This window comes from Macrobrachium nipponense, chromosome 23, assembly GCF_015104395.2.
Source record: "Macrobrachium nipponense isolate FS-2020 chromosome 23, ASM1510439v2, whole genome shotgun sequence".
NCBI lineage: Eukaryota > Metazoa > Arthropoda > Malacostraca > Decapoda > Palaemonidae > Macrobrachium > Macrobrachium nipponense.
This window is the reverse complement of record NC_061090.1, coordinates 19,305,502-19,323,269: the sequence shown is the minus strand read 5'-3', so window position 1 is coordinate 19,323,269 and position 17,768 is coordinate 19,305,502. Positions and strand designations below refer to the sequence as shown.

At 36.1% G+C, this 17,768-nt stretch overlaps 1 protein-coding gene across 1 annotated transcript; it reads left to right on the top strand.

Annotated features, from left to right (window-relative positions):
- Positions 1–9,428: 9,428 nt before the first annotated feature.
- LOC135197234 (pentraxin fusion protein-like) lies at positions 9,429–17,440 on the top strand. The gene is made up of 2 exons (XM_064224325.1): positions 9,429–9,525; positions 16,920–17,440. Exons 1-2 carry the CDS (start codon positions 9,429–9,431, stop codon positions 17,438–17,440), a joined length of 618 nt encoding a protein of 205 aa, XP_064080395.1.
- Positions 17,441–17,768: the final 328 nt, after the last annotated feature.

Here is a 17,768-nt window from a genome sequence, read left to right as displayed (position 1 = left end):
GCTGCTATAAATTACACGTGACAAATTCCAGTTTATTCTATGGTTATGTTCATTTATATGGTTGAAAATAGCCGAGTTCTGTGTCCATACTAACTGACCATTTGTGTTGATTAATCTCTGGGAAGTAATTACCTGTAAATCCGATGTAAGATTGGTCACAGTCCTGGCATGGGATCTCGTAAACCCCAGTGTCCTTGGGAGATGTCTTTTGTTGGACGTTAATCAGGGATTTGGCTAAGGTGTTTGGGTAAGTAAATGCAAAAGGGTTAGATTTTCCGAGGTTTGGGTTACTCTCTTAATCGTGTCCAGGTGAGAATTTTTATTTTATTGTTGGGTGTATCTCTGGTCTTGTCTTTAGGGGGGTCGGTAGAAAATTACGTTTGCTTTGAATGCTTTGCTCGATTATATGGTCAGGAATACTTTAAAGACGAAAGTTGCTTGCGAATTAGTTCAAATTCTTTTTCCAGGAATTCTGGGGAACAAATTCGTAAGGCTCTTAAGAACAGGTTGCTAGGCTACACCTATCTTGATAGTAATGTCGTGATAGCTAAAGTAGTGAATGTATGAAAGTGAGATCGTTGGTTTTCTGTATATGGTAAATTTGTATTCTGTCGTGTCTCTGATTATTAAAACATCAAGAAAAGGAATTTTATTGTCTGTTTCCCATTCAACTTTAAATTTGATGCTGGGCACTAATGCGTTTAATTTTGAGAGGAATTCATTAAAATTGCCCCACCCATTATGCCAAAATGTTAGGATATCATCCACATATCTCATCCACAGCATGTTTTTGGGTTTTATTGCATTTATTACTGTAGTTTCAAAGTATTCCATGTACAGATTGGCTAAAACAGGACTTAAAGGACTGCCCATACTACACCCGAATTTTTGCTTGTAGAATTATTCCCCGAATGAAAATACGTTATTAGATTGCACATAATTCAACTAACTTTATTATTTTGTCAAGCGAAATGGGAAAATGATCTGAATAGGGGGATAATTTTTCCCTTAAAAACTGAAGAACGTCCTGTACTGGTACTTTGTGAATGAGAGTCTACGTCAAGGCTTAAAAGTTTTATGTTGTGAAGAGGTATATGTGCTTCTCTGAATTTGTGACAAAAATTCCTTCCGAATGTTTAATGTGACTGGGAGAAAAAAGTGCCTAAAAAAGGGGAAAGGAGGCCAGCTAACATTTTAGAAATTTGTAATTGAAAGCTCCGGCACATGAAACGATGGGTCTGAATGGAAGATTGTCTTGGTGAGTTTTGGGAAGGCCATAAAAGTAGGGTTATTTAGGATTAATTACTTTAAATTTCTCTAATAGTTCAATACTCTTTTTGTCTTGGCCAATTAATCTTACTTTCCGGAAAAATTCTGTGGGAACGTTTTGGAGGGATTTTTCGTCAGTTTTTCGTAAGTGTTGTGTCTTCTAAGAAGCTGGTTGATTTTGTTGAGGTAGAAGTCTATCCATATTACGATTTTGCCGTCTTTGTCGGATCTACTTATTATAGCATCTAACCTTTTTAGCATAGGGGCGAGGGGATGGGGGGGGCTATCAATGAATCTGCGGGGAACCAGGATATTTTCTATGTAGGTCAGTTGAAAGCATTTAGTAACGCCTTTCTTTCAAATAATCTCTTCCACGGCTGTAGTTTTGTTGGTCAGATATGAATTTATCAAAAGCCACTATGAAGTCTAGGTTGTTTTTGCGGTCTGGCTATAAGGGTAAAGGATAAGCCTAAATTTAAAACTAAATGTTGATTTACAGTAAGGGGGTGTGGATAAAGTTTAAAACTTTGTCTTGTTGCTCAAGATTATTCCATGCGCTATTGTCTATTAGGTTATTTAACTTGCGTAAAAGGCTGTTGGAATGAGTCACGCTATTATAGGCAGCAATGTCGGAACAGAATGAAATCAGATACCTGTATATGTGGTCCGTAGTGAGGAGGCGAAGATTAGACTGAGTTCCATATATCACTCTGCGTAGTACGAGATGTCGTTTTTCGTATTGGTGATTCTTTCCTCCAGGAAAATCTTGTGTGATAGAGGGAAGGGGTCGATTGCAGAGTCCATCTCCCGAATCCGTACATTTTTTGCTAGTACTTGTTCTTTGAGGCATTCTTCTAAGAAGTGTTTGATTTTTTCAGCCGGTGTAGTCAGTCGGTCAACCCTTCAAGAACACCGATAAACATAGAAGTAGGTAGGGAAAGCCCAGTGGGTCCTTGGGAAAGCAAAGCACTGTTGTTGACGAACCTTTGACCCAGTAACCCCTACTAATTTTCTCACAATCTTGCCCTACATGTCGAGTGCGTGGACATACAAATTACAGCATGACGCACACTACATATACCACATACATACATACGTATATATATATATATATTATCGATATATATATATATACTATATGTATATATATATATATATAATATATATATATATATATTAATTTTATATATTTATATATATATATATATATATATATATATATATATATAAATGATATATATATATATATATATATATATTATATATATATATATATATATATTATATATATATGAATAACTTTGATCACGAACTATTTGTAAGACGTGATGTTATGTATAAATAAAGTTTTTGCAACGAAGGAAAAAAAATGGAAAAGCGAGATAGCCAAGCACTTTCGGTCTAGTTCGACCCTTTACTCAGGCATAACTGATCATACAGAGGAAAAACATAGTCAAAGTAGGCTTAATATCCAAACTGACATTACAAGATTAGCAATAAGGTCGATTTCACTCTACAGAAACGAGGAAACGCCTAAGGGCAGGATAAGCGAATTTTAAGCCGCCACACTTTGGAGGATACACACGTGGTCAACAGATGATTCATCCAGAAAACAATACATTAAAAAAAAACAAGGAGGCATATACAACTTATTACCATGAAATTTTCAAAAAAGTTCAAAAGAAAATTAATTAAAAGACGAAAAAAATGATAAAAATATAGCGAGCAAGAGAGAGAGAGAGAGAGAGAGAGAGAGAGAAAATAGTAGCTAATATATACATGTGGGACTAGTTTATTAGTAGTTCATTTATTTTAAGGTCCTATATAAACATTTTACAAATAATTTCATTGATTAAGTTATGTATTTGTGACTGCAGGTTTATTTTTAATGGAGAATATTGCTAACAAATATTTGGTATGGCCATGGGTAACCCTTTATCACCTCTCCTTTAAAACTTATATATGGAATTTTTTGAACGACGTCACCTCCCGAATATCACTCTTGTCCCCTTAAAATGGTACAGATATGTAGATGACATCTTAGTAGTCTTACCTGTTGGTATCGATGTAAATAATTTAGTACCATCCATAAAATTCACTGTTGAAATTGAAAATAACAATGTCATCCCTTTCCTAGATGTATTAATACATAGAGAATCTTTCCAGTGTAAATTCAGTATTTATAGTAAACCCACAAATATTTTAACTTATGTACATTTTTATTTTGGCCACCATCTTAATATTAGAATTTCAATTTTTTTTTTTATGTTCCTACGTGCTTTGCGTTATCCATTGAGCCCACAATTACCTTGACCAAAGAAAATAGAAATAACATAAAAAAGATAGGAAACGTCTATATACACCTCATATAATTGATTTATGTTACAAAGAGAAATGCCCTAAAAATGTATGTGCTTGCCTTACTTGTGGATTTGAAACATAAAACAATATTTAAATCGTAATTGATTTATGTTAGTGTTCTCTTATAACAATACCATTAAAGATATGCTAATTAAGAACAGTCCCGTAACAAATAACAACATTTACAAAATTCCTTGTAAGGATTGCCCATCTTTTTACGTTGGTCAGTCAAGTAAAAATTTATGTGTACGTATTAAGTAGCATATATATTCAGTTAGAACAGCAAAGACTTCAAATGCACTGTTTATCCATCTGAGTGAAAAATCTCATTGTATTAATCGGGGTGATACCTCTGTAATTGCTAGATCTAATGATTATGCTTCAAGAAATTTACTGAAATCAGCAATTATACAAATCACTAATAAAAACAACCTAAATCGTAGTCTGGGATTGTACCATTTAAACCCGTATATTTGTAAAATGTTTATGAAGGACCTTAAAATAAATGAACTACTAATAAACTAGTCCCACATGTATATAGTTACTATTTCTCTCTCTCTCTCTCTCTCTCTCTCCCTCTCTCTCTCTTCTCTCTCTCTCTTCTCTCTCTCTCTCTCTCTCTCTCGCTATATATATTTATATTATTTTTTTCGTCTTTTCATTAATTTTTTTTTTGGAAACATTTTTGAAAATTTCATGGTAATAAGTTGTATATGCCTCCTTGTTTTTTTGTTTTTGTTTTTTGTTTTTTTAAATGTACTGTTTTCTGGATGAATCATCTGTTGACCACGTGTGTATCCTCCAAAGTGTGGCGGCTTAAAATTCGCTTATCCTGCCCTTAGGCGTTTCCTCGTTTCTGTAGATTGAAAATCGACCTTATTTTACTAATCTTGTAATTTCAGTTTGGATATTAAGCCTACTTTGACTATGTTTTTTCCTCTGTATGATCAGTTGTGCCTGAGTAAAGGGTCGAACTAGACCGAAAGTGCTTGGCTATCTTGCTTTTTCATTTTTTTCCTTCGTGGCAAAACCTTTATATACTATATATATATATATATATATATATATATATATATATATATATATATATATATATACATGTGTGTGTGTGTGTGCATAAAAACTTCACAGGTGGGACATTCTCTCTCTCTCTCTCTCTCTCTCTCTCTCTCTCTCTCTCTCTCTCTCTCTCTCATATTTACATCGTCTATCAAGAAAGTTGGTCAGTCGGGTATGTAGGGTGGGGTATATGGACCATTATAATCGCCTGTATGTAATAATGTTGCCTTATTTTATGGTTCTCTCAGTAATTTTCTATTTTTTGCATTTTTATTAAAAACTGAATAACACTACTATATATGTGTGTGTGAGAGAGAGAACCTTCATAAAGGATTTATTTCTGTAAATTGGTAACTAACTAACTGGCATCATTCTGATTTCCGGAGAGAAGATGCTCTCGACTTCATCATGTGAATGAACGCAGCTACCTAATACGATGATGACTGACTGACTTTCTTTTCCTTTTAGAAATATGGTTACAGTGAAAATGTTCCTCAGTCAAAAAATTATACATTGGATCTCAGGGAAGAGCACCAGTTACTTATTACATCAAATTTAGGGATGTAGGGCGACTTGGTGACAGTGATTTACAACACGTGAGGAAAAGAACCAGTTAGAAGTAGCAAGAGGCGACTTTCACCAGGGAAAACTCGCGGGAGAAAATGATGGTATTGTTTTATTTTTTGTTTTATATGTGTTTTTACGTTGCATGAAACCAGTGGTTATTCAGCAAAGGGACCAACGGCTTTACGTGACTTCCGAACCACTTCGATAGTGAACTTCTTTCACCAGAAATACACATCTCTCACTCCTCAAAGGAATGGCCGAGAATCTAACCCGCGATCACCGAGGTGGGACGCCAACACCATACCAACCACACCACTGAGGCGTGGGAGAAGAAATGAGGTAGTCTCGCCGGAAAGAAGCCGAGTTTTTGGCGTAGTTTTGAAAATTATTTTCGGAGGTAGATTATGGACTGAATTTGGGGAATTAGGTTTTCTTTAATATATAGATATCAAGCACAGAAAACAGTGCTTGGATTGGTTAAGTTTAGGGGACGCTATATCAAGTTATTGCAAAGATATTTACGGTTTTGGGTTGGGCTGCTGTGGGCAGCCCTAAATACCCAGTATGAGAGGGATTGATGGCTGCTCCCAGCCGCCCCAAGGCCGGAAAGGGTTAAGGTTAGGTTTGTGGTCCTTAAGTCAGCCTAATCTAAATTAACATTTAGCCAACAACCTGATCCTAAATGCCTAAATTTCAGGCCATTAACGATGGATACGGATTTCAATCGTGAACAACAAAAGACAAGTTGCATAGTCTTCATTCTATAAAACCTGTAATCTAAGCATACAGCAATGATTTTTTCCCCGTTGGTAAAATATCATAGCGTCATAAGGTTTACTGCATATGTTTAAGACATTAATAAACCTCTCTACAGAGAGAGAGGAGAGAGAGAGAGAGAGAGAGAGAGAGCTCCAATGGTTACTGGAATAGCAGATACTAGATGGTTATGTATTGCTCGCCTCTTAATTTGAATAACAAACTATAATATTTCTATCATTTCTCTAAAATCACTGCCATCACGACTATTTTCGTGGTTAAAATAAAAATTCAAATTCCCCTGGAAGAAGACATGCGTCCAATGTGTCTACTCCTAAGAATAATCTATAAAAAAAATGCTCTCGTCAGGGTGTTGGTAGGCTATACCAATAGGTATAAACACAAAGTTTCGCACTTCAGATATGAAGATGATATACACGTTTGGTAATGAGGTTCAAAACAAAGATCCCTAACCCCTTCTCTCTATCCTAGAGGCACGTTAAAACGATTGTGTTAGCTCCATTTCAAGGATTTTTGCCCTCAAACAAAATTATTATCCTACATGCAACTTTTACTATTTACGTTTACCTGTCAACTTTACAGGTATCTTATTCACTAACCAAAGCAATATAAGCCTTCGACTTCGATATTAGCATACTGACCTTTCTCTGCTTTACAAAGAACAGGTGTTTGCCTCTGGAACATTATTCACAAAATCTATGAATACTTACTCCGCAGCAAGTGATGAATCCCCTTGAATACACAAAACAGAATCCCTCTAAAGCATTAGTTGCTTTGCTGGAAGTATTTCTCTAACGCAAACACATGAACTGTATTAGGTAGCACTTACCAAACACAAATACAACGCATGAAGAACCAATTCTGTGCTTACGCAGAGCGAGACTTTGGTAGAGTTGCCATGTTCGCATTTTTTGTCATCGTGACCCAAGGTTGATAAACCTTGATGTTAGGAACAACAGTTGATATTAAATTGGGTAGTGTTCTTTGGCTAAACAAATGACCAGACCTTGAATAACTGTTATCTACGAAAGTTCTCACTTGGGTCTGCGCACCAATTGTTTAGAAAATGTGCCACTTTCGGCCGACTTCTAGCAAAATTTGCTGGGTCCCATCAAATTTGCTGGTTCTCCGCTTTGTTTAGGGATTCATGGGGAATTTGTTAGCTCTCACCCAACCTTCTAATTTTCCACTAAATTTTCTGTCCAGCTTGCTGACCTCCCACCAATTTTGCTGGTTCCCTGCCTCACTTTTACTGGGTAGTCAGCACATTAATTTTTTCACGGATTAAATTTTCTGGTCTCAGGGGCTACTTACACTCACTGGCCAAGAAGAGAGGAGGGGCTTTCGTCACTTTTATTATAAGGACTGGTTTTTTTTTTGGCAATGACTCACAAGATCGGAAATGCGAAAATGTCTTGACTGCCACTTCTGTCATTCTTCTCACGAATTTATTAGTCATTTGCTCTCCCTGATTTCATGCACGTGTAAACATACGCAAAAGCAATCAAGTATATCTTAGTTTAACCAGACCACTGAGCTGATTGATAGCTCGCCTAGGGCTGGCCCGAAGGATGAGATATTTTTTACGTGGCTAGGAACCAATTGGTCACCTAGCAATGGCACCTACAGCTTATTGTGGGATCCGAACCACATTATATCGTGAAATGAATTTCTATCACCAGAAATAAATTCCTATGAATCCGCGTTGGCAGCAGAACCGAGAATCGAACTTCGGACCACCAGATTGGTGGCCGAGCGCGAAAACCACTCGTCCAACTAGGAACCACGCAAAAGCAATAATATATATATATAAATATATATATATATATCAGTCATATCGCATTACCGTGATTCATATACAAATATCGAACTACAAATGTCCTTTAATATCTAATTCTCTCTACCTCGGAATTAATATATTTTCATATATGTTTAACCGAGGGGGAATTTTATTAAGCGATAGTGGTTTTAGGCTTCACTGCCAGTCCTGGGATTGAGAGTTCGCTGGTTCGAGCCTGGCAATCGCCCATCCTATTATCGCTTAATAAAATTCCCCCTCGGTTAAACATATATGAAAATATATTAATTCCGAGGTAGAGAGAATTAGATATTAAAGGACATTTGTAGTTCGATATATAATATATATATATATATATATATATATATATATATATATATATTTGTATAGAATCACGGTAATGTGATATGACTGATATAATGACTACGTGCGGGCAAAAGCACTACTACGCTACCTGCGCGCGACAGGTATTTCAGTTAGGAGGCGGCATGAACTTATATCTCTTGCGGTGGCGTAGTGGTTTTAGGCTTCTCTGCCAGTCCTGGGATTAAGAGTTCGCTGGTTCGAGCCTGGCGATCGCCCATCCTATTATCGCTTAATAATATTCCCCCTCGGTTAAACATATATGAAAATATATTAATTCCGAGGTAGAGAGAATTAGAATTATTTAAAGGACATTTGTAGTTCGATATATATATATATATATATATATATATATATATATATATATATATATATATCTTTGATAATAATATTCTAAGTGGCTCTTGTTAGTCTTCACCGGGTAAACAGGAGAGGAGACGCGACGCGCCCACTTACCCCCTGCCACCCACCCCCCGCACGATATTTCCACAAACATTTGTAAGTATGTAGTGAACTTAACAATGTAATGTAGTACAGTCAGTACTTGGATGCGTTGCCGCCAAGAAAGGAAAGACGCCGTCAGCACACAAGACCAGGTTGGTCGTCCATGAAGGAAATGACCCATCCTCTTGAACAAGCTACCTTCAGTAGCAAGTTCGTTCTGCTTAATCAGAACGACCTGCAAGGGGGACAATGCTTCCTTCCTTATTATAACCGAAAGTTATTCAAGTTATTCACTGAAGAGGTGCGACCTGTTTCGGAGCGCGTCATATGCGTGGAGTGTAAGTACACTGTAGGCCAAGCACCGGGACCTATGACGTCATTCAGCGCTGTAAAAGAAATTGCGAGTAAGTAGGTTTAAAAGGTGTAACAGGAGGAAAACCTCGCAATTGCACCATCGAATCATTGTTAGAGAGAGAATATGAATGGAGGTACAGTAAAAGGACTGAAAGGGGTTATAGCTAGGCACCTGCAAAGAACATTTAGTAATGCTTACAGTGCCCCTCGCGGCACTACAACCCTACGGGCCCACAGGTCTGTGTGGCGATGAAACTGATACATAAAACATGAAGGGGCTGTGGTCTCGATTGACTAGCTATTAAATAAGAAAGATGGTGCGCGCATACCAATGACTGTCCTCATTCGTCTTTCACGTCGATTAACGGGACTCTCGCTCATCGATTTGTTTACTCAAAAAAAAACCACTGACAAATCTGAGAGAGCGAATCACTCGATGACGTTCGGTGATCAAGAGAGGGGAAGTTGTGGAGGTACTCTCGAGGAAGACGGAGGGAGTAGGACAGAGACTGAGTCGTTGGAAGGACATCTAGGTAGGAACTTGAGGTTTAATTCTATATTTATTTTTATTCGGTTCCACGAGATGGGAAACCGACACTTTCTAGGCACGACGTGATAAAAACAAAGAAAAGAATTGTTGATCAACATCGCAGGAAGAGATAGATCATGAAGCTAATTTCATAAGATTCTGAAAAACGCTACAAAGAAAAATACGGCATACGATGGCTTTGGGTCACGAATAATGCTATTTTGGTTGGCGGCTACAGCAGAAGTTTAGTTAGACAGAAAAAAGACTGAAGCGATGTTTAAAATGGATCCTCATGTTTAGCTTTATGCCTTGGTTGAAAAATATTGTCTAGGAAATCATGCATGATTCCAAGTGAAACATGTACACACACAGACACACACAAATATATATATATATATATATATATTATATATATATATATGGATATATATATATATATATATACTATATATATAATACTATATATATATATATATATATATATATATATATATATATATATATATATATATAAATATATATATATATATATATATATATAGTATATTCCTTATAATTTTTTTTCTCTAATGGAGGTGGCTCCTTCCTTAGCATTTAACACAAGTTTTCTTAAATTATTTCGGGAGGGTTATTGATGACATCATGCTCCCTTTTACCCTGATGACTAGGAAGGGAATCTAAGGGTCGAACCGGGAAAAAATTTGTAACCAGATAATTCCTTCACCAATGTGTTCTGATAGGTCCCTAGTATTACTCCTAAAAGTAAAACATAACGTTCGGGGCCCATAGCAAAACTCTTAAGGGGCAAAAACCCCCAATATCGGGATTTTCTTTACATTTTCGCGTTATTTAATTACCTTTCTAATGATATATAATGAGGTATACTTTGTAGTATTAGTATGGCACCTATGGTTCGACAAAGGTTGGTGTTAAAATCCTGAAAATGCCTTTTTTTCCCGAAAAAATTTTGCCTTTCAACTTTCTTAATGGGCATTTTCGAAAAACAGTTTCGCTGCACTATTATTATATAACATTGTCCCTAAAAATCGTCTGTATAATAGAGTATAATGATGTATATTTTACACAATTTGTAAAGGTGGTACTGCGCGGTTGTGAAAATGTTTCCAATGAAGTTCCACAAGTGCGCTACTTTCACGTTTGATATAAGAGATAAATCATAAAGTTTTCCGCACTCGAAATATCAATCGATATGAATAAGATGCTAGTCATTTTGACCGTAGCGAATTCTTAGATTTGAAATCGTCTCATTTTCTATGGCCCGACCTGACGCGGACGTAACATTTTTATCAAACGCTTAAAAATTAAAAATACATTTTGACGAAAAACCACTATTTTCTCCGTAGATGAATATATTGTAAACGCAATGATGTAGACAACGTACATGGTGCCGATTTTCTAGTAGGCTACATATTATATGTCTGGTGAAGTTGGTTACATATGAAACTCTGAAACACTAGTCGCTTTCAGCATAGGTGCAAAATCGTGCATTTTCAGTTTCTTATGTAACCTTCTTCCGAATTTCACCAGATATATAATACATAGCTTACTAATCAGGTTTAAAATACATTGGTTTAAACCACTGCATATTCAATTTATTCAAATATGAAGAAAAAAAAATAGTTTTTCTTCAACATGCATTTTTAATTTTTAAACGTTTGAAAAAAATGTTACGGCCAGGTCAGGTCTGGTCATAGCAAGTGAGACGATTTCTAACATAAGAATTCGCTATGGTCAAAATGACTACCATTTTATTCATATCAACTGTTATTTAAAAAGTGGAAAACTTTATGATTTATCTCTTATATCAAACGTGAAAGTAGCGCATTTACAGAACTTCATTGGGAGCATTTTGAAAACCGCGCACTACCACCTTCACAAATTGAGTAAAATATACATCATTATACACAATTATACTGGCCATTTATGGAGACAACGTTATATACTAATAGTGCAGCGAAGCTGTTTTTAGAAAATGCCCATTAAAAAAATTGAAAGACAAAATGTTTGGGGGAAAAAGGCATTTTCAGGATTTCAGGATTTTAACATCAACTTTTGTCGAATCAGAGGTGCTATACTTATACCACAAAGTATACTACATCATTATATATCAATAGAAAGTTAGTTTAATCTAATACAATTTTGTATATAATAATGTTTTTGATAAAATACTAATTTAGGATTATAACGCGAAAATGAAAAAAAGAAAAGAAAACAATTTCGGGCGATTTTTGCACACCCCCCCCCCCCCCCCCCTAAAAGTTCTGGGTATTTTTGGTGATACTAGGGACCTATCAGAACACATTGGAGAAGGAATTATTTGGGTACAAGTTTTTTCCCGGTTCGGCCAGTTCTGATTCTATAATCCCCATACAAACGAACCCTAACAGTTTATCCATCATAAGGCAACATATTTCACAACACATGCCAACAGACTCACGGCCATTTTCATAAAATGTGCCTGAATAATTCCATATCGCCCAGAGTTTGAACCCAACCCTACCACTGGTGAGGCCAGTGTCATGACCGCCATATTCCGAGTTCAACAATTGCCTCTTCGCTACTGTGAGTGTTGCGCAGTTTAATACAAAGAATTATCTTTCAATTCTCTTATCATTCTCAACCAATGACCTCCGCAGAGAAAGGAACATCCCCCATTTTGGGAACACTGACTCACCCCCCCCCCCCCCCCCCCCCAAAAACCCCCCCCCCCCCCCCCAAAACCCCCAACCCCAGCCAAAGAAGGGCTCATGATAAACCCAGCTTATGAACTCTACTATACCCGTGTGTGGTCTTTAGACTCCGCGCGGTAAAATACTCATATAGTTAAGAACCACATACTCTAAGAACTTTTTTTTTTTTCTTAAACGGGAGACGCAAAATAAGTCTTGTGATACGTCATTCTTTTTGAAAGGTGACTCGGGGCACATCAAGAAAAGCATGACTGATGTATGGTAATTATAAGCATTCACACAGAACACAAGAAAAAATCGAGTGATGAACGATAAACATAGCATTCACACAGCACGCAAGAAAAAAATCTACGAAATTTCAATAGACTTTCAAGGACCCTTCACTGAGTAACTGTGCTTTAAGAAAAGGTTTGATTGATTGTGTATTATATTTGGCGTCACAATTAAGAAAAGGTGTATTGATCAAACTGACTAAGGAGTAACATACAGGTGAAACTTAGCAATAGTTTGTATAGAATAACACTCAATATGTGCTGTGGCTTGATATCCGAAAGAATTTCAAACATGGGAATGTAGTTTTTGTATTCAGAGTAAAAACAATTTTATTGCTGGCTAAATTCGATGAAATGGCTACAACTACAACTGTTCTGCACGCAATGGCCACAAAAAGAATTAAGTGTTGTCTCTAAAGGATCAGTCCGACTGTTTATTTTCTTTACAAATAGAAGAGTATGCATGCAAGGGAATGGAAAACTCGACTTTTGATTCCCATGTAAGCATAACAATAGCGGTCCAATCGAATCTGAACTTAGTAGGCTGTTGGGTCGCTCTATCAGCAAAATAAACTGTGTTAAGTTGCATACACACAAATATATGTATATCGTATGCTCTGCCCCACACACAAACAAAACCCACACCCCACACACACACACACACACACACACCACACATATATATATTATATATATATATATATATATATATATATATATATATGTGTGTGTGTGTTGTATATATATAACATATATAAAAAAGAGAGAGAGAGAGAGAGAGAGAGAGAGAGAGAGATGAGAGAGAGAGATAGAGAGAGAAGAGAGAGAGACCTCGATCTAGAATCATTTGATGTGCACATCATACTCCATCGGATGTGAAATATTCTGATTCACATGATTTCTTTGCAGACCATTTTAATTATAGTCGGAACTGTTTCTGTTTTTCTTAGTCTATCCTACGAAGCAAAAAATGATTCAGTTTTCTAGAATCAGTTGGGAAGATAAGCCTTAACAGGGGTAAGCTTCAACGCATAACATTAAAAGAAAAAAAATTAAGTACATTTTCAATGGGGATATGTTTTACTTGAAAGAAATATGCTTCATACAATAATAATAACATTTCTCCGTTTTGCTAAATTGTCCCACAGTTACAATCAAGTTTCTGGGTTCAAAAAAAAAAAAAAAAAGATACTCTGCAAACATTTCACCAATTGTTAACACAGATATGCTTTCACTACTTCAGGACATAAAATTTCCTTAGAAATGCCTGACCTCTCATGTGACCTTAGAAGTGTTTTAAGTTATGAGCAGTCCTTAGATGTGTTTGATTTATGACATACCTTTTGATCCTACTTGAACCGGTGATCTCTAGACAGAAGCATTCAAAGTGGCAATTGCCGACTGATTTTTCACCCCATGGAATCATGTCACGACATAACTGAAAGAAGTCATGATATTGACATTTTTCTTTTCTTAACTAGATCCCTCTACCTATTTCTCGTTCTTTGTGGGTGTTTTATTGTTATCTCTCTCTTTGAGGGCATGTGTACAAGAGCCAGTTCCTATTCTCGAACATATGCCTTTCTTTTCTGTGTGTGTCTGTGTGTGTGTTTGTTGTTCCATGTGCGTCAGCACATCCCTGAATAAGAAAAATACCCGTGTAAATACAAAGGGAAATAAAAGAAAATATTTTTAATCTATTCATCGCAACGTTATGTCCGATATATATATATATATATATTATATATTATATATATATGTATATATATATATATATATATATGTATGTATATATATATATATAATATATATATCTATATATATATATATTATATATATATCTATATATATATATATATATATATATACTATATATATTATATATATATATATATTATATATATATATATATATATATATATATATATAGACTGTCGGATCATGGAAAGGACAGACGAACCGTTGCAAAGAAAAAAAAATAGGAGTCTAAATAGTGGCCTTTGGGCCCATTAAGGCTCGCCGTGGTTGTAGTGACATACTATGTGACGAATGTCGTGATAGCTTAAAGGTCTTTAAATCATAGGACGCATATTTTTAAAGCGACATGTAATTTTCACCTTATACTATGTAAAATAAGTTGACTTTTTTTTTTCCTTTTTTTTAATTTACTTCGTTACGGAGGTGCGCGGACATTCATCACACATCAGCATATTGAGACTAACTTCCAGACTGTTTTGCTTTCAGAAAGCACAAGGAGATGCTCATCATTCTCATGGCCTGCTTCTTACTGATGTCTGCAAAGCATTTTAGTGATGGAGCATCAGATACGAAGGCATACCTAAAGGTGAGATGTAGATAATGCATTTGTTACCTGTCTGCATATTCTCCTGTCCTCTCTAGCAGGTGACCTTAATATCTTGTAGATCACTTACTTATCCATGTACTTTGGAAGAAAATTTTTCACTTCGTCTGTCTAATCTGTACTGATGATTAACCTCTGAGAAGTTATTTTTCTATGGTAATAGTAGTACAATTTCAAATCCTGATCCGAGCCATGACGAGTAAACAGGAATAGACCCCTGATCATTTCTAACATTTCTTTTCATTTACAATCAAAGGAACAAAAATTAAGACACACATGAAAAGGCATTACTTTCCGTTGCAGTATTCAGCAAAACAAGCAGATTGCAAGGTTTCCAGAAATCTTTAAAAACAATTTAACAATTTCTAAAATAATAGAGAGCCGTCTCTACCAAAAGCCTCAGTCTGTCGCGATTCCATTGATTCGTAGTTTGGAGGCGAAAAATAAATTTATGGAAATTTTATTGTAGAAAGTTCCACCTTACAAAATGTAACGCACCACACCAAATTCTCGTGAACATTTTCATAAGACAACCAATTTGAAACCGGTTAAGTGCACATCTGAAAGCACTTTTCAATACTGTTTGAATCATCAGTGAAGTTACTATAAAAGATATTTTCCTCACAGGTCATCAGCAGCTTCCATCTGGCATGAATAACTGTCTTCTCCAAACCAAATCCCACTGAACTCTGCTCCCCGCAAAGATATTAGATGCGCCAATTTCTCGCTTACGGAACGTAAACTGCCGTCTGTTCTGCATCAAAGGTAGGTTAAGTTAGATTATTCTTTTATGATTATATTATTTATATAAAGGGATTCTGTTCTTTAGAATCTTGCACAGTTCATCCGTGTTCCAGACGAATTTAAGAGCACGTTGAATGATAACGGTAATAAAAACAGTAACTATGTTCGCTCCAATGCTGCTATAATCAGAGAAATGGAACCATCTTAGGTTTGGCCGATATTTCAATAAAAAAAAAAAAAAAAGAGGCGTGATCCGACCTCCTGCTTAGTCTGGACGTGTCAAGATTTTCCCTCACGCATAAGTTGTAAACTCATATTCTTAACTTAACGTAAATTGAAACTTGCTAAAATCTATGGTCAAATAGATCCTTGTTTCACCAACGAAAATCAAAATACATATGAAAAATATAATTAGAAATAATTTTTCTGTACTCTTTAACATGCACATTGTTTATTTTTTTTATTTTCAGACTAACAAATAAATCTTAAATATCCTATCCTAAAATTCCTGTATCTTTAACTCGACGCAAAACACCTTTTTCAGACCTTTTTAGGCTTTCCTACCCCTCCGAAAGAACAACAACAACAACAACATAGTAGTTTGTAGGTTTACTCCCCGAGTAAACTAAAAATGGTAGTGACATGGTCGTTTATCTGCCGACCTTCCAATCAATAGCATTAAAATTACTTCGGTTTTGGGTAGTGCTACAATGGATGACCACTAAGCCCCGTGGCCATTGGGTCCGACACTTTAAAAAAAAAAAGTCAGTGCTTAGATGCAAATGTTCGTTACTGTTATCATTATCATTCATATGCGACAATCCTCTTTACCTTAATTTTTCTCATCTTATTTCTTATCTAATGTAGTTTTATACTTGTGGATTAATCATCGTTATTTATTTATTACTTCAACACTTCCTTATTGCATTTTCTTAGCTAGTCTTGTTTCACTATAAAGTTGATATACCTTATTTCCTCCAGTTAGCATCAAAATATAAACTGGCAAAATGTACTTTGTAACTTTATGTCATTTAGCCCACTGTTTAATAAAAAGAATCTGTGTTGTCTCAAAATCATTTGACTCTAATTTATAAAGAATTTTTTTTTTTTTTTTTTTTTTGTTAAACATTAAGAAAAAGGAGGGTGCGCCAAGAATGATCTACCGATTATTAAATTAAGTTAGCATTATGCCTGTACGGGTTCTATTCCTCCTGGGACAGCCTGTAAATCTAGTGTTGACATATGACATGTCAAGGTTGTGAAACTCTCAAAAATTAAACCTTATATTTTCACTTCTATTTCAACACAGGCGATGAATGCACCCTCTTCAAGACCTGGGTGACCGGCGAATACATTGGCGCTGCCCAGGATTCCTTCGGCTTTACCTCATGTTACACGTCGTGGTTTTATTCTAAGAACCTGGCACCTCGAGCAGTGGTTACGATGCCGACGTTCTATTCGGTGAATCACGCTGAATCTCAGGCCACCAATGGATATTTCTGCTACGTATACGATTCATGCAGCATCACGGGTGTTATGGCTAATCCTTACTGGAAGGCTGACGTCCAGAAAACGTATCTCGTCTCAACCGTCATCGTTAAACCCAGGGAAGACAGCATTAACTTCGATAACGTCGAGATACGCTTTGGAAATTCGCCCACCATCAGCCAGAATCCAATATTTGGCACCCACGTGGGTGCCACACCTCCTGCCGGCACTGTCCTCACTTTCAAGTCCACCAAACCCATGGAAGGAAGGTACCTCTCTTTCCAGACATTAGCGGCCAGTGCTGCACTCTCGGTCTGCGAAGTGCAGATCATCGAGGCTTAGTAGATGCAAGAATACCATTGTATTCTGCATAGGGTGCAGCTAATACAGGGTGAACAGGTGCAATGAAAGGACGCAGGCTAAACAGATGCAATGAAACCTACGCATCTGTAAAGTACAAGTCTCTGAAGCGGAATGTTTGCCACAAAACTTATGTATTGTTTGGTATTAGAGAATAAAAGCATTTCAGAAAAAAGATGCTTTAAAATAATGCATTACATCTTCATGTTACTTTATAGGTTCAATTTTATTTGATATATGAACGAGAAAAATTAAAGCCTTCGGTAAACAAAGATAGCAGTAAAATCTTATAGACGATTTCTTAAATACG

Excerpts from the sequence above, each read along its gene's own strand:
- LOC135197234 (XM_064224325.1), top strand. The coding sequence starts at position 9,429 with ATGACGTTCGGTGATCAAGAGAGGGGAAGTTGTGGAGGTACTCTCGAG. Across the intron at positions 9,526-16,919 it reads GTCGTTGGAAGGACATCTAG|GCGATGAATGCACCCTCTTC; the intron begins GTAGGAACTTGA and ends ATTTCAACACAG.